General features: G+C 43.6%; 1 long non-coding RNA gene and 1 gene segment (V, D, J or C); one reads left to right on the top strand and one right to left on the bottom strand.

The window, feature by feature from the left end:
* Positions 1 to 7,923: 7,923 nt before the first annotated feature.
* On the bottom strand, positions 7,924 to 16,376 carry LOC119620266 (uncharacterized). The gene is made up of 2 exons (XR_012091771.1): positions 16,269 to 16,376; positions 7,924 to 8,291 (listed from the first exon to the last, which is right to left on the bottom strand). It is a non-coding gene; the product is annotated as an uncharacterized lncRNA (long non-coding RNA).
* The window catches only part of LOC103231396 (T cell receptor delta constant-like), a 45,332-nt gene continuing 34,105 nt past the window's right edge, over positions 11,840 to 23,066 (top strand). Inside the window, 2 exon segments of the C gene segment in view lie at positions 11,840 to 11,953; positions 12,106 to 12,401. Of these exon segments, the coding sequence occupies positions 11,908 to 11,953; positions 12,106 to 12,401 (342 nt within the window).

Below are 23,066 nucleotides of genomic sequence, written 5' to 3'. Positions count from 1 at the left end.
AAGCAGAAACTCAAGATACTTCTTAAAACTTCTGCCCAGACACAGCAGACATCATGTCCACTCACATTCATTGGCCAAAGTCCTTCCGTGGCCAAGCACAAAATCAACTAGGCAGGGACTCACACCTTTCCCACAGAAGGCACTGCAAGACACATAGCAATGGGTAGGAATGAATAACATTTTTCATCGAAAGAAGGATCAAATACTTCAGAATAATAATTATAACCTACCATACCCTTTAACTCCACCCATGTAATTTGTCTCCATCCTGGGGAGTTTCCCCTGCTGTCAACTAAAAAGGAATTTAAAATGATTTTTTTTCTTCTTAGAATTCTTCTGGGGCAACTTTTGCCCAATTATTCTTCAGAATGTCACCATCCCTCAAGATGTTAACAGTTGTCGCACAATTTAAAAGAATTCCACCATCAGATAATTTTGGCAAATGCGACATGTTAATAGCCTCCTCTTAATATTTAAATTCTTATTACCATATTAAATGCTCTGAGAACCCCTGCTGTAAAGATACCTATTTAACGTGGGATTGGAATCACAGAATTCTTTTTGTAATGGCACAGCCATTAAGACTTATGAAATTCTATAGGCAAATACTGTCCCAAAGGATTACATGGGAATCAGTCAGACAGATTCCTGCTGTTTCCTCATTTCTGTGCATCCAGACTAAAGGGTACCTAATGATGTTGAGAGGAGCTATGCGTAAGGCCAATGGGTCTGTACAGGCTTGCATTTTTTGCTAAGACCAAACTCAATGTCAGAAACCTGAAAATGCTATTCAGATACTACTCTTTGTCTACTTAAGTATAAACACTTCAGACTGGCTTTTGTTCCTTCCTTTCTTTCTGCAACAAATATATCTTGAGTCCTACTATGTGCCAAGTACTGTGCCAGGCATTGAGTACATGGTGTGAGCAAAACAGACATGCGGACTTACCTGTATAAAATAAGAGGAGACAGACACAAGACAAGCACACAAGTAAATAGCCAGTGATCATACAACCTCCCAGTGGTTAGCTACACCATTGGCCACCCATTCCTCCTCAAAATGTTTTCCACACTTAGCTTCTGAGATGCCACTCTTGGCTGATTTTCCTCTTCATCACTGGCATCTCCTTCTCAGTCCCCTTTGCTGGCTCTTCCTCCACTATATATCTTCTAAATACTAGAGCAGCCAGGGTCCTTGCCTGGGTTTATGTTCTCTTCTCTCTCTCTCCCTAGATGATCTCATTCACCCTCGCAGCATTAATTTCATGTATGTGCCCATGACTCCCAAATATATATCTCCAATGCAAAACTCTCCTCTGAGGATATAATCTTCCCCCAGTTGAACCACCTTAGCACTTACCACTCTTGAGTTATTTCATGTGTTTTCTCTTTTGCCATGATTGTTTGCATACTTCCTTCATCCTCTTCCTAATTTATAAACCCCTCAAGGCGGGGATCCTTGGTCTGTTTCATCTTCAGTTTCCATAGTGCATAGTAGAGTAACTGTTTAATATATGATTATTGAATTTAATGTTTGAACTGAATGTCTGCTTTAAGGATCACTGAGACACAGATGTAATGAAAGGGAATATTTTATTTAAAGAAATAATGCCTCATCCTTCTGTATTTCCAAATGAACAACTTCAAATGAGAGAACACAGCTACATACATTAGCATGAGGTGAATACTTGAGTTTAAAAATGCTAAATTGAGCCAGTATCATCCCTTGTGGTCACAGCAGCTGCTGCAAAGGTTTTATAAATTGCCCATGTTCCCGCACCCCATCTGGCAATGCTGGCGTGTTACAGCCATGGATGACTTACTCTTCACAATAGCCTTCACTTGGATCTATTCCCTACTTTAAAATAAAAAGGCAAAAAGAAGGTGCCGGGGGCTTGCCTAAAGTGCTCCCACCAACCAGAGTACAATTCAACCACATAATGCTGGCTCCTCAGCATTTACAGGATTAGATTCAGGGTCAAAGAGGAGGTCAGAAGAGGAAGGCTCTCTGGACTGCAGAAAGGTGTTTCACCATCAGTTCTAATAATAGCATGTGGTGGCTGCACTTCTGGTCTTTCCTCTGCATTTTAATCCCATTATTTTCTAAGCCTCTCCCAAGGCCTCCTTTACCAGTCAAAATCAGCCAAGGTTTCATATGCCCTTAGAAGAAAAGAGGACTGATAGAACCTAAGTATCGACTAGAGAAAAGCCAAGAGCCTTTTCATGCTGGATGATCCACGTGAGTCTGGGTTCCTGATAGCCACACAGGGAGGCCCTGCCTATAGTGTGGACATCGGTTCCTTTGCACAGCTCCCTCCTGTGTGTATGCAGAGGCTGCTTTTTCTCATCTTGCTTGCCCTAAAACATTTTTTGACTTAGCCTCCATATACTTGAAGCCTAGAGCTCAACCTGTCAAAATCAGAGGGAAATGGACTGAATTGCATCTTTCACGAAAACAAACGTTTTCCAACTGCCATGGCATTTTAGACTGTATTTTACCTTTCTGCTAGTGTTGCTTCCCTATCCCATTTCCCCGGATAAACATATAGTTTGTGCCATAATATTTTTTAACAAGGAGTCCTCTGGGCAGACGGTGGCATTAGGAATTTCTGCTTGGCATTTGGTATGCTGTCCAGCTGAGTCCCCAACCATGTTGTGAGTCAATGCAAACACAGCAGCTTTCAATAAAGGCAACGGTTATCTGAGCAGGCTGCAGCTGTGACTCTCAGCTCAGCCTCTGGGTCACCAGTCTGGGATGTGAGCTGGCACCTTGTTAAAAAAGGTATTCTGACAGAGAGATAGCTGTCAATGGACTCTTCCAAAAATCCTCTTTCCCTGGGTTCTTCCAGTCCATCTCCTTGGCATGTGCCATTCCCTATGCATCTTATGTTAGACTACATCTCTGGTTTCTCACCACAGCCTGGACACTGCTGATGGGCTAGATTGGTACCGTATGCTTTGTCATGTACCGTGATCCCACTCACGATGTTATTTCAGTGGGACAGATGCTGAGACTGTTCACCATGCCAGAGGAATCTTGCTGCACATAGTATTTCCTTTGCCCTCCTTTGGTAACTTCCCAAGTTCCCACAGTCACTACTTGGTTATGCATGTGTGCTAACACTCAGACTACTTTGCAATTAGAGCCCTGCCAATTGGATAGCTAGTATTTCTATTCAATAATCTTTTCATTCACTCATACTAAACATTCATTACATAGCTCAATGTTAAGAGCCCTTTAACTTGTCATATACATGATGAATATAACAGCACTCGCATTCTAAACCAGGCTTTAACACAGCGGTACAGTGGTGATCATTAAACAACCACTCTGCACTGTGGCATCTCTAGCCATAGTGAATGTTATAAAGAAAGTGTGTTTACTCTAGTCCTTGCCCCTATACCAGTCCCCACACACCACCAAACTCAATATAAACCCCACATAACAAGCAAGAATATCTGAAGTATGCAGGTTATACTTCATACCTGCATACTTCAGATATTCAGACAATGGGACAGTAGCAGGTACATAGTGGGTGAGGTTCCCTGGACATGACCAGGACACTCGTTTATAGTGGCCCAAGCTGCTGTAAGTCTAAGATCCCACTGAAATGCTGTACTCACTTTCCCACTTAATGGTTTAGGAACTCTTTTCTAGCCCCCAAAGCTACACTTCAAGCCACTTTTTTTTTTAAACCTACACAGTTGCCTTTCCAAAAGTATCCTGCAGTGATTCCATGTTGCTCTTCCATTGTTTCCTCAGTTAGCCCTGACTCCATGTTTTGGCAATCTTTCAGCCTCATTCCTTTTTCCTCCCAATCTGTAATAAAACTAAGCAAAAAGTAGTAGGTATATTAGCTCAAGAATTGGGATGTACCCGTGGAACTGCTGGGCGATGCAAGTTTTTGTCAATGGCTATGGGAGCCCCTGGCATGGAAGGCCAGACCCACCACCCCCCTCCCAAAGGAAAGAGGACAAGTCCCCATCCATCTGTTTTCTCCCCTCCTCTGGCATCATAGAACCATCACAGTAGATAGGGTCATCTCGCTGTCTCCCACTGGAGGTGGAGTAGGGGAGGGTCTCACGCCCAGAGATGCTCCTACAACTTTCTCCCCTCCCTTGTATTGAAGGATGAAGGGTATTTATTTGTTTCCCCACAGGAGATGAAGCAGGGAGTTTTTCTAGGGTTCTGCCCACCCTTGTCACCGCCCTGTGGTGCCCCAGGGGTAATCAGCCAATTGAAGGAATGTAAGATCTGTATAATAAAATCTTAATTCCACAGAAGTATGATTCCAGCTACAAAATTTGAGCTCTCTATAAACATTAAACACTCTATATTTCCGTAAGTCCCACCACCAAAGGAAAAGAAAACAGTGTTTAATTCTCTCTAACACTGAGCTATCCCCTCAGCCTACTCCCAACTAAGAACCTTGAGCAAAATTCTTTTCTCCATTTCAGAGGAGGAAAGTGGGAAATGCTTTTTCTTGTATGCAGAGACTACTTCAAAGTGGGAGGGGCTCCTGTTCGGGCCCTTTTAAACTAATTTTCCATCTGCTCCCAATCCAGGTTTATCCAGTTGTACCTCTTTATTGGGATATTGTTGAATGGAAGTACATAATAATCATTGTTTTATTTTTTATAAATGGGCTTCTACCAACAAAAACATAGGATTAGTCTACTGTCAGCATGAAATCCTGTGTCATGGCTTCTCCAGGTTCCACCTGAGGACCAGCACACCCCCACAGTCTTCCAGCGAGCAGAACAAATCAAAGAGGATTTCCAGAGACAGCAATAACTTTACATTCCACCCACTGCTCTCCCTGGGGCAGCAAATCTTCACTGTGAAATCTGCAATTCCAGGAGAGCAGAAAGCAATCTATCTCCCTCCAAAAACAAGTGGCCATTTCAGGGAACTGGACACATTTTCACTCCTAATGGTAGGTCTCCTTGGATTACTATGGTCTGCCATGAGCCAGGGAATTGGAAGACAAAAACAGAGGAAACAAGGAAGGAAGGAAGGAAGGAAGGAAGGAAGGGAGGGAGGGAGGGAGGGAGGGAGGGAGGGAGGAAAAAAGAATACAAAGTTGAAAAATAGCAAGAATCCATTACTCTGTGAGTCCAGTGCGCTACAGGCTAGGTTCCATCTCACACACACACACACACAGTGATGTCTCAATGTAAGGAATCCCAGCTAGTGGGCTCCCCAGCTGAATTCTACCTCTCAGAAGGGAGCTGGATAGGACAAAATTTCTATCTGAAAGGTCAGGGCAGGATTAGAAGGAGGAACCAAGAACACAGACTTAGCCCATTTCATCTAGCACAGAAGGACCCAGAATGCCAGGTATGATATTACCTAGCGAATATTTACTAAGCACCCACTAAGTGTCCAACACTGTTGAAAGAGATCAAGGGAACAGGAAGATGGTTGGTGCTGACCTAAGCAGAGCCGTGTGCCCTCTGGTTTGTAGGAAGTGAGCAATCACCAGGCAGGAAAGCTGTTGGAGGTCTGCACTGGTCATAGAGAAAGGACAAGGAGCAGAAGACTGGCCGGTCCCTGCTACAGCAGGCCCTACGGTCACAGGTGACACCTCTTCTTTGTCCCCTCAGTACAACAGTGTATAAGCCTTTACTGTCCTACAGTTCTTCTTTTTGTTACACAGTGACTTTCAACCCTGGTTGTACATCAGAATTATCTAAAGAAGTTTTTAAAATCGTGTTGCCCAGAACCCACCCCAGACTAATGAAATCAGCCTCTGTGGGGGTGGCACCTAGGCTTCAGTAGTTCCTAAAACTCCCCAGGTGGTCCCAGTGTGGGGCCAAGATTGAAAACCACTGCATGGAGGTAATTGTCCTAATTACCTCTCCAGCTTCTCTCTGCCTCTACATTCCTCTTATCTAAGCTGCTACATTGCCTTTTTATTTTTAGTTTGTTCTACTTCATCCTTTCAGTAGATAATTCTATAATACTCCATTAAACCTTTTTTCATGCTTTAACTTTGCTTTTTCTCATTTAATTTTCATTGCCCACTCTACTTACTCCTTCTTCCCATTATGTTTGTTTTGTTTTGTGTTTTCTTTAATCCAGCATTAACATTTGCAGGGCACTTGATATGGACAGAGTACTACAGCAGGCACTTAACTGCTGCTAAAAATTACATTTAATGCAGTAATACTTTTTGTTAGATCCTGTGCCATGGCTACGGGCTCTGGTCTGATGGAAGATTGGCAGTTTGGCTTCCTCCTTGGAAGCAGCTGCATTGCTGTATAAATTTAAGATCCAAAATAAGCATATTACAATAAAAAATAAAAGAAATATTCACAAATATGAGGGAAAGAAGCATTAACAGCAGTCTGAAGCTAAATATCAACATCACCCCTGCCAAGCTCTTGGCCTCATTGTAGGGGGAAGACACTTCCATGTGCAGAAAAAAGAGAAAGAATCCAGACTGCATTTACAACTAATGAGGCTGTTCTCTGAGGACAGGGCATTTGCTGATTTAGACTCATTTCCTCAAGGTCCTCAAGCAAGCCCAAGAGTACATAGACCAGTCGCTGAGACACTGAAGGTTGAGATGTGGAGAAAGGGCCAAGAGACTGTCCCAGAAGCAGAATGCTTCAGTCCTCTAGGGAAGCTTTGGGGGAGATCTGCCCTCTTGTCCTCCTACAGCTCAGCTAAGAACAGCCCCGGAGCCTCAGAACCACAGGCCCTGTAGTTCCCTGGGTCTGGCAAGCCCCTGAGAGACCAAATCACTGTCCTCCCCGCAGAGCCAGCCCAGCACTGAGAATACCATACAAGTGAGAGGACGCTTGCCAAATAGATGCATGAATGAATGAATGACTCCTCTGATGAAATTGTCCCAGGGAGAGTTTGTGGGAATACTGAAAACGAAGGTGGTCCCCACACTGGTACCCCAGTCCTTGATACTCTGATGTGGCTTTTCAATTTCTCTTCCTTTTACCTTGATTTATTTATTCTATATCAATCTATTTGTTTATTTATTCATTTATTTTAGGAATCAAGCCAGACACCTTGTTGGAGCAACAAGAACTAGAGACATTTGTTCCTTTTAGAAGAAGCAAAATTTTCCAGTGCCGACTGACAGGGAAGGAGATGAATAATTACAATATATGCTGGTAGAGAGGACCTGAGACGGCTTCCTGATTTTCGTACATCAACAAGGAGACTTCTATGGCCCTGGTCTCCAGCACACCTTTCTTGGTAGAGTTCAGAATTCAACCAGCCAATTCTTCCTGGAGATTCTCAGAGCCACAGTGAGAGAGCAGGGGACTAACAAGGACTGCCCTATCCATGGTGACTCTCCTTGGCCTCTAGGTAAGTCACACACTGAAGCCTGCCCCTCCCACCCTCCACCCTGGTCAGCTAATCTAGGTTAGTGCAGGTCTAACTTAGATTACAAGGCGTGCTCGTGTGCATAATTTTGTTACCACCAACAACCACATGGGACAACGTTATCCCCATTTTATTGTCCAGGAAACCGAGGCCTGGTGTGGTAAGTGACTTGCAAGTAAGAGGAGGAATGAGATGTAAACCCAGATTCCTGAATCTAAATTCAGTGGTCTGCGCTGCAGCATAGCTGCCTCTTGAGAACTAGAGTGGGCAGTGTGGAAGTGGGAATCCTCAAGTTCCCAGGCCTCTTCCAGCCCAGTCTTCTATGTAAAATTTTTCTCTTCCAGGCTTGTCTGAGCAGAAGTAGGGTGACCCCGCCGCCTGTTCCTCAACAGTCTGTGCAAATTCAAAGAAATAGAGTGTGAATTCAAGGAACTCATTTGAAGAACAGGAAAAGCAACTCTCTCCTTGAGGTTATGGGGAAATGAAGGTTGAAACATGGATCAGAAGACTTGCTAAGGTCCCTTCCACCCTCAACTCTTCCATTCTGTTCCCAATGAAACCCAAAACACAGCTTTCTCCATCACTCTTTAATCTGTTGGTTGATTTGCTTGGTGCTCCCGACCAGCACTGTGGCCCCGAAAATAAAATATTAATTATATCCACTTTACAGCCATCCATCGCTAGCCATCTGACGCTGATAGAAAGGCAGGAAGCACTCGTGGCAGTTTGCATATCAGGGTCAGAAGTTCCTTTCTTAACCCTCCTCTGTCTGGCAAGGCTAAGGGAGCAGACGTTCCTGTAATGACCTGGCCTGTCTTTAGAGCTGCAGCCCCAAGAGCTGTTGTTCTTCCTGTGGCTGTAGTCTTGGCACTGAGTTCCTTCCTGCTCTTCTTTTGCTCTTGTGTGTAGCGGACCACAACACGCTTTCAGATCAGACATCCTGTGGGCAGAAGAAATTATTTCACTTCAATAAGAATTTTTGAAGACCAGTATGGGTTCAACGGGTGCTTGGGGGATTACACCAGAGATAAGAACAGACTAAGTCACACACATGAGGCAGCATTTACAAATCAAACAACACAGTATGCAATAGCAGCTTCTGAGTTTCTGCAGAGGAGGGGCTAAGGACAGCAACCTGGTTGGAAGATGCCTCAGGAATTTGCCTTGAGGCTGTATTTTCATAGCACGTAAGATTGAGAAAGACATCAAAGAATGGGAAACCTTCCATTCTGGAGAGATGGAGATTATGGGGGAGAATGGATAAAGCCCCCAAAACCACTCTTGCCTCTCCTATTAACTGTTCAAGTCTCAGGTATCATTATTTGTATGACAAGGAGAAAATTAACATTGTTAAGCAATGAGCCAAGGGTTTACAAGCATAATTTCATTTCTTTCTCACAGAAATCCTATGAGCTATCTTCTCCCATTTTACAGAGTATAAAAAAGTTAGTTTTTCCTAGAAATCACATGAAGGGACAGACATCCCCTTGGCAGGACCAAGGAAGCTGTGGCCTATTTGCTGGCCTTGACATGAAGGAAGGACTGAGCACAAAGAACACAGCCTGCATAGGGCCGGAGGAGGGTTGGGTCCGAGGGCAGAGCCCTGGTGGATGTCTCTGCCTTCCACCTGGGCACCCCGAGACAGGCTGTGTTTTTGTTTAAGTTCCATCTTGTCCTGCCACAGGCCCAGGCCAAGCTGACTGCTCCTGACCTGGTGAAGCACTAGCCACACCCTGTCCCAAGCTCCCACTGCATCATCACCTGTCCTCTCCTCTACTGTCTTCTACCTCTGGCTTTGATTTATCATTCATACCATCTCTCTCTCTTAGTCAGGCCTAGAGGAAGGTTGTTTTTGGCCATTAACAATAAATTCTTAAAATTCCCTCTAACCAGTGGAAGATATAAATCGCAGTCATAAACATAATACACATTCTTGGGACTCTTCAAAATGACTTCCTGAATAATTTGAGATAGTTCAACAATAATTATCTAGAAAGACAGGCTTACTTGAGCCCTGCTAACTGCTCTTTTGATATTAATACAGCTTTAAGCCCTCTGTACTTCTTTCTGCCTGAAGGCTTTTTTTAATACATGTCCTCATTTGTTACATAGAATGCTATTTCCCTAACTATGCCCCATACCTGTTTCAGACAGGGTCCCAGCAGGAGACAGGGCACTCTCGGGGTGACTAGAGAGAGTTTAATGAAAGGGACTTTTACAAAGGTGTGGACAGGTATTATGGATTGAACTGTGTCCCCCAAGGAAAGATATGTTGAAGTCTTAACTCCCAGTACCTTAGAATGTGACCTTATTTGGAAATAGGGTCACTGCAGATGTAATTAGTTTCAATGAGTTCATACTGGAGTATGGTAGGCCCCTAATGCAATATGACTGGCATTCTATAATACAGCCAAGTGAAGACAAAGACACGCAGGGAGAGAAAACCACGAGACAGTGCAGGCAGAGACCGGAGTGATGCAGGTGCAAGCCAAGCCAAAGGCCATCAGAGTTTCCAGCAAACCACCAAAATCTAGTAAGAGGCTAGGAAGGATTCCCCTACAGGTTTCAGAGGGCACATGGCCCTGCTGACACCTTGATTTCAAACTTCCAGCTTCCAGAACTGTGAGACAATACATTTATATTGTTTTAAACCACCTAGTTTGTGGTACTTTGTTAAAGCAGCTATAGGAAATTAATACAGAAGGGTTATGAGAAACCAAAAAGAAGGTGGTGAAACACCCAAGGCTGGCAACAAAGAACCGCTGCCATGCCAGGCCTGAAGCGTGTAGGGGAGGAGCCTTTACTGAAACCTGCAGCTATGGAAGAGGAGCTATAGCTTCCAGTGGAGGAAGGCACTCTCTCCTTCCCTCCAGTCTCCTGAAGGTGTCTCCATTGGCCAGAATGGGATGGAGAGCCAGTGGATGCCGCCAATTAAAGTCAGGCTCTTAGAGTAGGAAGTAGAGTGGATGTGCAGGGGCAAACAGACTCAGTTGCAACTTCAATGCCACTTCCTCTTCAGGGAAGCCTTCCCTGACCTCCTGACCAAACCTGGCCTCTGTAACATGCTCTCATAATCCTTCTGCTTCTGCAGAATACTTATAGCTGCAATGGAGGAATAAATTATGCAAATCATTAAGTGATGACTGGCTCTCATGCTAGAACATAAGCTGCATGAGAGAAAAGACCGTGTCTTCCATTCATCAACGGCAGACCCTGAATCCTCAGGGTCTGGCACTCAGTAAGAATGACTAGGTTTTATAGGATGTGCCAAGAACTAGGCAGCCCGATAGAAAAAGGTCAAGTGTTTAAGTTCAAACAGATTGACCTTGGCAACTTTCAAAGAGCTATAGACAGCAGACAGCATTATGTTCTGCTTGGGGAGGGGGTGCTGATTATATCATTTATAACATCAAAGAATATGCCCACCTTGAGTACTTGCTAACAGTCCTCCAAGAGCAGTAGGCGGGATGGGCAGTTGTGCAAAGTGAGGTGAGGCAGGGGTGGGTGGGGAGAGCAACTACTATGGGGTCAAGAAACTTGAGCTGCTCCTATCTGAATTTTTTTCAGGGCAGTGTGTTCCCAGTCACACTGGGGAACTTAAGAAAGCTTAAGTGAGTCTTTCCTCCACTGATCTGTGGATGTAAGTCCTGCATCCACTTGCTAATACGGAATGCCACCTCTGCTCTTGCTTTTTTGCTTACCAAGTGACCCCCTTCCCAGCTTCTGCTGCACTCTCTAGCTCCCATTGTTAATTTACCTGTTTGATTTCAAAATTTCAAAGATTGACCTTTAAACTCAAAAGTGGAGGTCCCAAAAATCCTAACACTCCCCTCTTTTGAAGTCCACATAAATTTAGCCCGTCATAAGTTGGGATGTAGTGGTGGTTTCTAAGTTTTTTACAATATTTTGCTTTGTGTAATTTAACACAAGTAAACTAAGAAGCCTTCAGAAAAGAAGATAGATGAGCTCAATAAAGATCAGGAAACTCTGGTTCACATTTGGAAGACAATGTTTCATTGGATCGCTCTTTAACACATGGGTAAATCACCCTTATCCAACTTTGCCTAGAGGGAGTTTGCAGTGAACACAACGATCATTACAACATCTTCAATCTTTGTGCACATACTATCGATCTCCTCATTTTATGGTTCTTTTGATTACAGCTGTAAATGTCAATAATTCTTCTTGGTATTAACTATTAACATCACCACATAGTGTCTAACATGTACATCTAATCTGGAACTAGAACAACAATATCAAATTTAACATCTAGGGAGGAAGCAGAAACCTTGTCATCAATTAAATAAGCTGCCTTAATCTCCTTTCAGTTGGCCTAACTTACCTGAACCACACTATTGGTCTTGAAGGTGGCACTGTCATCCCATTAACAGGCAGCAGGCCTTGCGAGCCTCCTGTGATCATAGACTTCTCTGGGGAATGAAACAGCTGCTGATAGGGACTGACTTCCTCAGTCACAAGTGTTTCACAAGTGTGTTGGTTCAGAGGAGGGACCAGGCAGAAGGTGGTTGACAGGCAGAGCTGCCCCTGAGTGAGCCATGCAGAGGATCTCCTCCCTCATCCATCTCTCCCTCTTCTGGGCAGGTAAGGCAGACTCCAGAACTTTGGCCAAGCAAGACTCAGCAGCAAAGAAGCATCAAGGCTCCCAGGACCTTGTCCTCCTGGACCATGCTCCTTACTCAATGGTCTTAGCCTCCAGCCCTCACTGAGCCCCTCTCTTGTGTCTTTTCTCTCAGGAGTCATGTCAGCCATTGAGTTGGTGCCTGAACACCAAACAGTGATTGTGTCAGTGGGGGACCCTGCCACCCTCAGGTGCTCCATGAAAGGAGAAGCAATCAGTAACTACTATATCAACTGGTACAGGAAGACCCAAGGTAACACAATGACTTTCATATACCGAGAAAAGGGCATCTATGGCCCTGGTTTCAAGGACAATTTCCAAGGTGACATCGATACTGAAGAGAACCAGGCTGTACTTAAGATCCTTGCACCATCAGAGAGAGATGAAGGGTCTTACTACTGTGCCAGTGACATCCACCCTGCTGCAGCTCTACTTCTGAGCAGCTCAAAAACCATTGCTGGCCGGGCGCGGTGGCTCATGCCTTTAATCCCAGCACTTTGGGAAGCTGAGGCAGGAGAATCACGAGGTCAGGAGATCGAGACCATCCTGGCTAACATGGTGAAACCCTGTCTCTACTAAAAATACCAAAAAAAAAAAAAAAAAAAAAAAATTAGCCAGGTGTGGTGGCGGATGCCTGTAGTCCCAGCTACTCAGGAGGTTGAGGCAAGAGAATGGCGTGAACCTGGGAGGCGGAGCTTGCAGTGAGCCGAGATCAAGCCACTGCACTCCAGCCTGGACAGAAAAAAAAAAAAAAAAAAAAAAAGACATTGCCATCCATGTAGAGCAGCAGTTCCAACAAGATCATGATTTTCTCTTGAATAAATAATTTAGGAAATGGGGACCGGAGAAAGCTAGTGTTCCTACCTTTCTTTCAGGTTCAGCCACTCAGCTTGCACATGCCCTCCCATGGTGCTCAGAAAGGCAGCCCCCAGTGCGACAGAAGACAGGGGAGATGGAGCCAAAGGAATGAATTGTAGCATCTACTGTGAGAGTTTTTTTGGGGGCTCATAAAAGGTTTGACCACAGAGCCACAGTGCCTAGAGTATAGCATAAATTAAGGAGGCACCTTATCATGTACAACCACGGGTAACATCCAGTTTTTCCCCAGCCACATGCCTCTGAATTTACATGTTCTAGAGAAAAAGGACTGGCAATGTGGGGAGGCTCCTCTCCCTCCTTCAGATCAAATATGTACACTACCTGTCATTTTGCCCAACATGGAAGGAAAGGCTCCATCTGTAGCATGCTCTATTGTTTTGATGATTACTGACTAGATATTTTGTTTTGCTTTGTTTTGTTTTTTTTCGTGAGACAGAGTCTTGCTCTGTCACCCAGGTTAGGGTGCAGTGGCAAGATCATAGTTCACTACAGCCTCACACTCCTGGGCCCAAGCTGGATATGGTGTTTTGCTCTCCCTTTCTTCTCTATCTCTTTACTTCCACATGTCTTAGAAACAAAACATTGAAAAATTGCTTCCACTGGCTCTTCCTTATCCTTCTTTGGACAGCTCAATTCAACCTGCACTTTTATCTTGAACAATGTGTTTTTCCAGATTTAGATGATGGACAGGGCTGTCTACTCCAAGGCTGAACCTGCGGTGGAAATCAGCCTTCCTTCTGTCCTCATCTAGAAAATCTACCACTTACCTTATTAAATAGCCTCATAAGAACGTGTGGTGATAGATATGGTCAGTGACTTGATTGCAGTGATGGTTTCACAGATGTACAGGCATAAATTCATCAGATTAGGTACTCTAAATGTGTACAGTTTATTTCACATTAAGTATACCTCAGTATGGTTGTAAAAATATTTGTTTAAACCCAAAATGAATTTTTTAGGCTTCATTGGACCACTTCAGGCAATGTCTACAGAAAATGTTCTTCAGCAAACCCCTCTAGTCAAATATCCTGTTTTCCACAGAAGAACAAAGAGGCTGACAGGACTTGCCACACCTTACTCAGTTTTAGTCAGGGCTTTTCACTGTTTCACCAAGGGTCTTCCCAATCCTCTCTCCTCTCCTGATTCTGCCTGACCTTTCATATATATATATATATATATATGAATACATATATACATATAAATACATGGTTTATATATACGTTATAATATGTCATTGTTCCATGCATTTTAGTCATGACTGCCCCCATGAGCTCTTATCATTTATTTCCCCAAACAGCTCGAAACCTTCAGAAAATCTCTCTTTTCTACTCTTCATCCCAAACTCACTCTGACCTGATGCCTGATCCTAACATACGCCTGGAACCTGCCTTCTACCTTTCTGTCCCACCCCATTGGGCAGCTTCTTTGGTTGAACAGTCTGCAAGCCCTGGATATTGGCTCTGCCCTTGGACAAAGTCGGGTTCCCAAATCGCCATCCAGATACAGCACTCTGAGCCCCATGATCTTGGAAGGGGTTTGGACCCAGCCTTCCCCAGATGTATTTACACAGAGGGCCTATCACGATTCGTCAAGCCCACTGCCCGCCACTCAAATCTAATTCTCCTTCTTTGAACGAGTGATAGGCAGGAAGGTGGAGTGCATCTCCAACATGGAGAGGATACAATTCTTCTCCCAGTTTGAAATCATGATTTGGAAAAAGAACGACATCTGGAAAGCTGGTTGTGCAGATGTCAAAGTTGTGGAGCCATGGTTTTCTAACGCCTGCAAGATGGATTCCTAGTAAGACCCCCAGTGACTCCCTGTAACAGAGACAGGGAAGAACGTCTCTAAGGAGAAGGAGGGGAAAAAATATCTGGACAAATCCATAGAGCTATATGTCTTCTATATTAATAACTAATATTTGTTGAGTGCTTACTATGTGCCAGGCAGCATTCTAAGCACTTAACGTGTGTTATATGATTAATCTTCACAGCAACCCTAGTATTCATTTTCCATTCTTGTCCTTATTTTACAAATGAGTACCCTAAGGCACAGAAACCCTAAAATACTTGCCCAAAGTAGCTTAGCTAGTAAGGGAGGGTGACAGATTTCAGACTCTTGATGCTGCACCAGAGGACACAGCATGTAATTTAGGGAGACGGGGGACCCATAGAGAAGGCCACCTCCAGGATGTGTCAGAACCAAGGGACAACAGGGATGTGCCCTCACCACCAAACCTGTTCAAACTGATACTCCGTGACCATCTGTCAAAAAACTGGGACAACAGAGCAATGGTCCCAAATGACTTCTCAAGTGTTTTCTAACTCTGAGATGTTGTGATCCTGACATAAGCTTCACACTGTCTTCTAAAATCATCTGCATCTCTCCATCTATGAAATGGGGATAATAAGAGTTCTACCTTCCCTGTGTTATAAAACATATAATTATAGAAAGTAAACAAATTGCACTGCATATAGTAGCTATTTAATACATGTTACTTATTATAAGAAAAAGCAAACTGCAAGGGAGAATAATTGAGAAGAAAGTGAACTAAATTACTGAGCACCAACAAAATGCAGCCACTTTACAGGTATGGACTCACTTATCCTATGACAACTCAGTGAGGTCTTTATCATCCTTTCTGTTTTGGAAGCGAGGATACTGTACCTCAGAGAGGCTGGACAGCTTGCTTACAGAAGCAGAGCCAGGATCTGGATCTGACTTGAAGCTTGATTGTCCTGGCTAGGGTACTGGGCTGGGAGCTGTGGGATGTACTAAAGAAATACCTTACCTATAGCAACATCTCAAGTAAAGGATGGCTGGGATCAGGTAAGTGAAGTCTGGTCATCTTTGCTCATGCAAAGATTGCTCTTGACTCCTTGGCCAGTTTCCAGAAGAAGGGATAGGATGTGAGGTCTTCAACTCCTTCCCCCCGCCTCCTCTCCCCTTCTTTAAAACACCAATTGCAATTTCGGCTTCCAGGCTCTTCTCCTGAGACGGCTCCCTCCCCTGACTGAAGGAAGACAGCTACTCCTCAGCCCATTGCCAATCACACTCCTGAGCACCACCCCTAGGTCGGCAGCTTTTCTCCCAGGGTACACCATGAGAAACTGAGAAACTGGCCCACATATTCCCTCCTTCTGATGCTTGTCAAAGATAGTCTCTTGTTGGACTCCCTTAGGGTCTCTAAGGGTGCTCATGGATTCACTGCCTTTTCCTCTCCTTCTCAGGGGCTTGCCTGGAGTGGAAACTATAGGGGTCCAGGGCCGGCATAATGAGAGCTAGAAAAATTCCCTGGGTTTCTGTCAGGTCCATAGAGTTGGTGACTTTACCACCCACATATATCTTTGCTGTCAGGCAAAGTGTGCAAGTTTGTCTCTTCCATTGTCACTGACTTACCACTTATACAGAGGCAGCAATGGGGCTTGAGATCTGACAGCCACAATTCTCTGCATTCAAAAGTGAGCAAATGGGCACCAGAAAACACTGCAGTGGATTAAGATGCAGGAGCCACTGTGTAAAGAATAGAAATTAATTTCTAACTAAATGTCTCTGCTTTAGTTAGGGTCTTAGTCCACCGCAGTATCTTAAACAATACGTACTCAATGATAAATTTTCCGTGACAAGGTGAACAAACTCAAAATCAAGGCTCCTTTCCTACTCTTCAATTCAGCACATTACCCTAAAATATTCATTGAAATGATAGGATTATACAGCTTTATTTTTTTGTTACAGCTCTTTATTCATTCTTTCAGTAAACACCATCTCTCATATCTGCTTAATTTTTCTCCATAGCATTTATCACTGTTTGACGTGCTACATATTTTACTTGTTTATATTTTGTTGTCTGGCTCTCCACTGGAATACAAGGTCCTTGATGGCAGGGATGAGTTTTTGTCTGTTTTGTTCATTGCTTTAACTCCAGCCCTTAGAATAACTTTGGCCCATAACAGACACTCAATAAATGTATGAAATGAATGAGTGAATAAAATACATATGAGTGAGTGCCATGTACCCTGCACTGAGCTGGATGCCAGGGACATAGTGGTACACAAGGCTGGTGCGGACTCTGCTCTCATCTACCCACTAAAAAAATGCTATTGACCGTAACAAGATTTTCTGAAGAGTTGATTATAGAGTACTCTGGAACACAAAATAACTTACTCTTGGAGAGCAGACATCGAGGCTCCTAAGTACATTGGATGTTAGCAGGGGCAAAATGAAGAAAACAGTGGGCTTTCTCTTTTCTCCACCTTTTCTCTCTTTTGAGTCCCAAGGGCCCCATCCCTGAGTCCGAGGCTGTCAAAGAAAAAGCCAAACACTTCTGTTTTATTTCACAAAGGAATTTTGCGAACCTTCTCTCCAAACAGACTTGCTGGGGCATGCTATTTCACAATGAAAAGCCACAATAACACAGCTTCCTAAACAAAAGAGTGATTCCTAACTCCCTCTCACTTTATCACCACCACCACCAAATGATTTCGGTATTCTTCAAGAATACAGAATCCACTGGGTCTTTTTGGGCTTTTTAGCAATTTACACATGCACAAACGCATATGTTTATGAGTGGTAACAGCGTACGTTCGAGTACGTGAAACACTGCAGGGACTCTCCGAAGGCGTGCCCTGGATGCCCCAAGGCTCTGAGGCAGCAGTCAGCCAGTGGAACAGCGTGCCACCCAGCATGCTCAACTTGATAGAAAAAAGACCCAGTGACAGGGCACAGGAAGTCAAGCCAACATGCAATTGCTTGTATTAATTTAAATAAAGCCAGGTTCTCAAACTCCATGTTTAAATAAGAAATCTAACAGTCATAAGTTTTCTTTTTACCTGCATGCCTATGGGAGAATAGGGAAAGTTTAAATTATCCTTCTGGCTTAAGGACAAAATTGCATGAGTATTTATAACTTTCAGAAAAAGAAATGTCAGTCTAAATATATTACTAGGGCAACAAAATATTAAGAAAAAAAAACCCAAAGTACAAACTTTTGGAAATTAAAGTTGCTTTCATAGAATATAGCAGCATTCACTCAGTAACAATTCATTAAGTACCTTGTATGTGCCAGACGCTTTTCTAGACACAATGGAAGTACAGCTCTCAGAATCTCAGGAGCTTATATTTCAGTGGAAATAAACACAAAATAAAATAAGTAAAATATATGTCAGATGGAGATAATTGCCAAGGAGAGGAGTGAAACAGGCGGGGAGGGAGAGGGTTGTCAGCAGGCTTGGAGAAATTACAATTTTAAATCAGGTTGTCAAGAAGGGATACAATGAGAAGGTGACATTTCAGCAAAGGCCTGCGTGTAGGCAGGGAGCCCAATATTTGGCGTGTGGATGTTTGCTGGACTCCCTCTGTTAGAAATAACATTTTCATGCACATTCTTAAGCCGCATAATCGTACCAGCTTTTCTGTAGGTTCATTTTTTCTTTCTTATCTTGCTAAGAGCTCTTTCACAAGTAGTTCACACTTTCATTTTTCAAAACCAAGCGATGAAATGCCATTAATTAGCACAAAGTGTGTTGGGGAGTGGACACGAGGGTTTGGCAAGGAAGCAGTCCTGAAAAGATCAAAACTTGCAATATGAACAGGAAGATGACAGCGCCGATTATGACAAACGGAAAACGGGGCATGGCATTTTGAGCCCTTTGCCTTGAGTCTCTCCCTAGTCATGTGACCACATTCTGTGAACTGAAGAGTGTTTCTTCCCCAACCACAGAGGTAACAAATCAAAGTAGGTGATGCGTTTCTCTCACTGGTCCCCAAATGACTCCACTCCAGCAGCCCCAGAAAAGAATCTGCAGCTTCATCTATACCTGCAGGTTGATGTGCTCCCAAAAACTGTCTCACTCAATTGTGAAGCTGAAATCAATCCTGTGTCCACCTCAGTGGGGTTCTTGGTTTTTCTCCTCTGGCTTCTCCAAAAAGTCAATCATAGAGAAACCTGAGGGCTGTGGAGCCACTACGGAGAAGGCTGGAGTGCCTTTACCATCCCTAGCTGAGCTTTAGGGATTCACCCTCCAGGGCCTCTGGGTGTGCTGGGATCACACGGCCTAAGGTAGGCCCGAGAGTCAGTTTCCATCTTTACCTGCCACCTGACAGGAGTGAGAATTTTTACTTAGAGGCAGTAAAAAGGAAAGTCAGCAGCCCCAGGGACAGTACCAAGAAGACACCACCTGAGTGTGTGTTGTCATAGGGCTCTGACACAGCCAAGGCCTCCTCGGGCATAAAGACCTCACTGTGTTTGCATAACACCTGTGTTATAATCGTGAGTGATCAATAAAGGATTAACTGCCTCAGTCTTCTAAAGAAATGAAGAAGCGTTTTATGCACCAAGTTCTAAATAAGCACACAAAAAAACAGAAAGGCCTGTGTAGCTGCCTCTGTACTTTGAAATTAGAGAACTGGTACAAGAACAATAACCCATCTCTGTAGTAAGAATCAATGTAAAATCTTTGAGTTCATAGCTAGTCCATTTCTCAGCATCAAAACCGTCATCATGCCTTCTGTATGGAGGATATCCACCCCCACATATGCACACTCAGAGTGTCAGAGCAATGAGAAACCAATTATCATCAGGCTCCACCTCTTCGGTTGAAGACGTAGAAACCGATGAATGAAGAAATTAAGTGACTTTTCCACATCACACAATATAGTGCAGACAGGTAAAGTGATATACTATATTTCTATCCCTTTCCTCCAATGTCCTAGAAGTCAAGCGCTAAGAAAAGACAGAAAGGGTAAACCACGTGATCATGCCAAAGTGAAAAAAAAATGGCAGTGGCGTGTTCTCCACTTTCCAGACAACTACCTCCTGTCATCTTCCCCACACTTACGATCCATGAAAACTTTCTCATTGTTTTAACAAAAGGTCTCATGACACAATTTAAACAGGCGTTTTTCCTCTCTTAAATAGGTGGCAATGCAGTCCAGGGAGGCAAAGTGATATACAAAAATAAATAGCCTTAATCATTCACAAAAATATTAATGTGTGTCAAATTTAAAAACAATAAACTGCAAATTGCCCCTAACTTTGGCAAAGTCCTTTCACCTGTCTTAAAATGAACAAGTTTACGGCCGGGCGCGGTGGCTCAAGCCTGTAATCCCAGCACTTTGGGAGGCCGAGACGGGTGGATCACGAGGTCAGGAGATCGAGACCATCCTGGCTAACACGATGAAACCCCGTCTCTACTAAAAAATACAAAAAACTAGCCAGGCGATGTGGCGGACGCCTGTAGTCCCAGCTACTCGGGAGGCTGAGGCGGGAGAATGGCGTGAACCCGGGAGGTGGAGCTTGCAGTGAGCTGAGATCCGGCCACTGCACTCCAGCCTGGGCGACAGAGCGAGACTCCGTCTCAAAAAAAAAAAAAAAAAAAAAAAAAAAAAAAAAAAAAAAAAAAAAAAAAAAAATGAACAAGTTTACAAATTTGGGCTATTAAGTTTTTGTTATTTTTTTTTCTCCTTGAGACAGAGTATCGCTCTTGTTGCCCAGGCTGGAGTGCAATGGCACGATCTCAGCTCACTGCAACCTCCGCCTCCCGGGTTCAAGTGATTCTCCTGCCACAGCCTCCCGAGTAGCTGGGATTACAGGCGTGCACCACCATGCCCAGCTATTTTTTTGCATTTTTAGTAGAGATGAGGTTTCACCATGTTGGCCAGGCTCGTCTCAAACTCCTGACTTCAGGTGATTTACCCACCTTGGCTTTCCAAAGTGCTACGATTACAGGTGTGAGCCACTGTGCCCGGCCACATGTGAGTTTTTATAAGTAAGTTCTTTTAGTATTGAAAAAAGCATAGCCTCTGGAATCAGAAAAGAATTAGAATCACAACCCCTCACTTACTAGTTCTGTGACCTTGAAAAATGTTTCTTTAACTTTTCTAAACCTCTATTCCCTCATCCATAAAATAAGGGTAATAATTTCATAGAGTTATTATAAGGATCAAATTAAATAATTGCTAGTAAGTATCTGAGTGACTACAAAGTGGAGGTGCTCAATAATGCTAACTCCATTCCTTTCAGCACCCGATGGTCTGTAGTAGAGTGGTTTCACCCTCTACTCCAGACAGAAGGAGACAGAAAAGCCAGAATGGGAGAGAACATGGCCAATGACCACTAGTGTTTTTCCAAACCAAGAAATCTAAAGTGCCTATCAGCACATTTTTCATAAAAATACCTCATCAGGAATGTTCTTCCCACACGACCTCTCTAAATCCTTTCCCTGTACTAATGATAGTGAAGGTCCCAATGGCAAGATCATCACTGGGACAGTCTAGATCCCCAACAAGAGACGGTGTCCTCATTGCCCTTCATTTGCAGAGATCAAAGTGATGCATGTCAGTGTCAGCTTCACCAATAGTAACAGGGAGAGGTTTTTTTTTTTTTTTTTTGAGACAGGGTCTCACTCTGTTGCCCAGGTCGGAGTACAGAGGCATGACCACGGCTCATTGCAGCCTCAACCTCCCGGGCTGAACTGATCCTCTCCCCTCAGCCTCCTGAGTAGCTGGAACTACAGGTGTGCAGCACCGTTCCTGGCTCATTTTTAAATTTTTTGTAGAGACGAGATCTTCCTATATTACTCAGGCTGGTCTTAAATTCTTGAGAACAAGAGATCCTCCTGCCTCAGCCTCCTGAAGTGCTAGGATTATAGGCGTGAGCCTTCACGCCCTGCATGAATGAATTTTTTACATCAAACCTTCTCCAACACACTTAGTCCAGATGTCTGAGACAAGAGCTGCACAAAGGAGTCTCAATCTTCAGAAAGTGCAGCCTTACCAAGCTTTATGGATACTCTCCCACAGGGCCTCCCTAGTCTTTAGGACACGTTTCATTCATGCATCCGTTTAGGAATAGAGATCTTATACCATCCTTACAAAGGAACCTATAATATTAATTACTGACCTGTGATGAGTCAGCTGTCCATCCTTATTCTGCCCACGCTGTCTACATGGAGTTAGTTTGCACTGTAGTACTTTGCCAAGAAAAACCAAGTTTTTCTAAATGAATTCCAAGGATAAATAGTCTCATTCCAGTTCTTTGGCTTCTTCCACTAAAGAATTATAGGGACCTGCTCTAGGGAAACTGGGAGGAAAAGTCAGGGAATGAGAGCCACTGTTTGCCAGAAATGCATGTTCTGATGGGGAAAGATAGTTCAAGATATCTGCACCAAATCACACACTGGGAAGAAGCTGTCTGAGATCTGAGGAAATTTCCACCTGCTAAAAAGAGCTAGCAGTCTGCTGGAAAGAAAAAAATTCATTTGGGTGTCAGAACTCTTACTCTTCACTTTGTGTGTGACTGTAGACAAGTCAGTTAACCTCTTTGCACCTCAGATTCTCATCTGTTTAGTAAAGAGTTCACGTTAGATGATCTCTAAGTTTCCTTTAGCATTAACAAGCTATAGGTCTCTTCCTGGCAAGAAAGAGAAGGAAGCCTCCATGGGACATAGGAGATCAAATATGAAAGATTCCCAAGATATAGGAGTACAGATTCCTGCCTAGCTAATTCCTGTATGTGACACAGTAAGGATAAAATCGAAAAAAGGAACTAAATGAAATACACTCATGATTAACCAAAGGGGACTGAAAGTCATGGCTAACCTCACACCTACCTTGCATCACCTCCAGCTCACCTCCCTTGAGACACTCCTCCTCCTCTTTAATGCCTCATCATGATTCCCAAAAACTGTGATCACTCAAGGTTGAAGCTTTTAATCTCCCATGTATAAAAGGATATGCAAATAGAGTTCAGTTTCCTGTTGAGTCTCTGCCAAGGTCTTAGCCTGGCAGTTCTGGGAAAAGAGCCAAAGACCTCATATTTTTTGGCTGTTAACATTCTGCCATCTGTGCTCAAGTCAGCAGCCTGGGCTTCAGGCTGTGGTTTGTCTTTAGTCTTACACTTTCCCAAGTTTTCTGAAGGAACCCTTTAGAATGTTCCTGCAAGAAAGTAAGATACAAGTGGCTCCCAAGAAACCAGACAGAGGATTATCTGGTTATATTTGGAGGCAGTAAGAAAAAGACCAGGAAGTCTATACTTGTATAGTATATAGCCACAGAATCCAATCTTGCAAGCTACTTGAAATACTGATATTAATTAAGTCTTAGGCAGGGCTTTCAATAAGTCATCTGTGTCTCCAATATGGGAGTCCCACATCATGCATATGCAGAATGGAAAAAAACAAGTTCCTTGGGTACAGTACA

This window comes from Chlorocebus sabaeus, chromosome 29, assembly GCF_047675955.1.
Source record: "Chlorocebus sabaeus isolate Y175 chromosome 29, mChlSab1.0.hap1, whole genome shotgun sequence".
Taxonomy (NCBI): domain Eukaryota; kingdom Metazoa; phylum Chordata; class Mammalia; order Primates; family Cercopithecidae; genus Chlorocebus; species Chlorocebus sabaeus.
Note: the sequence above shows the minus strand (reverse complement) of the source record. Positions and strands in the feature narration are given on the sequence as shown.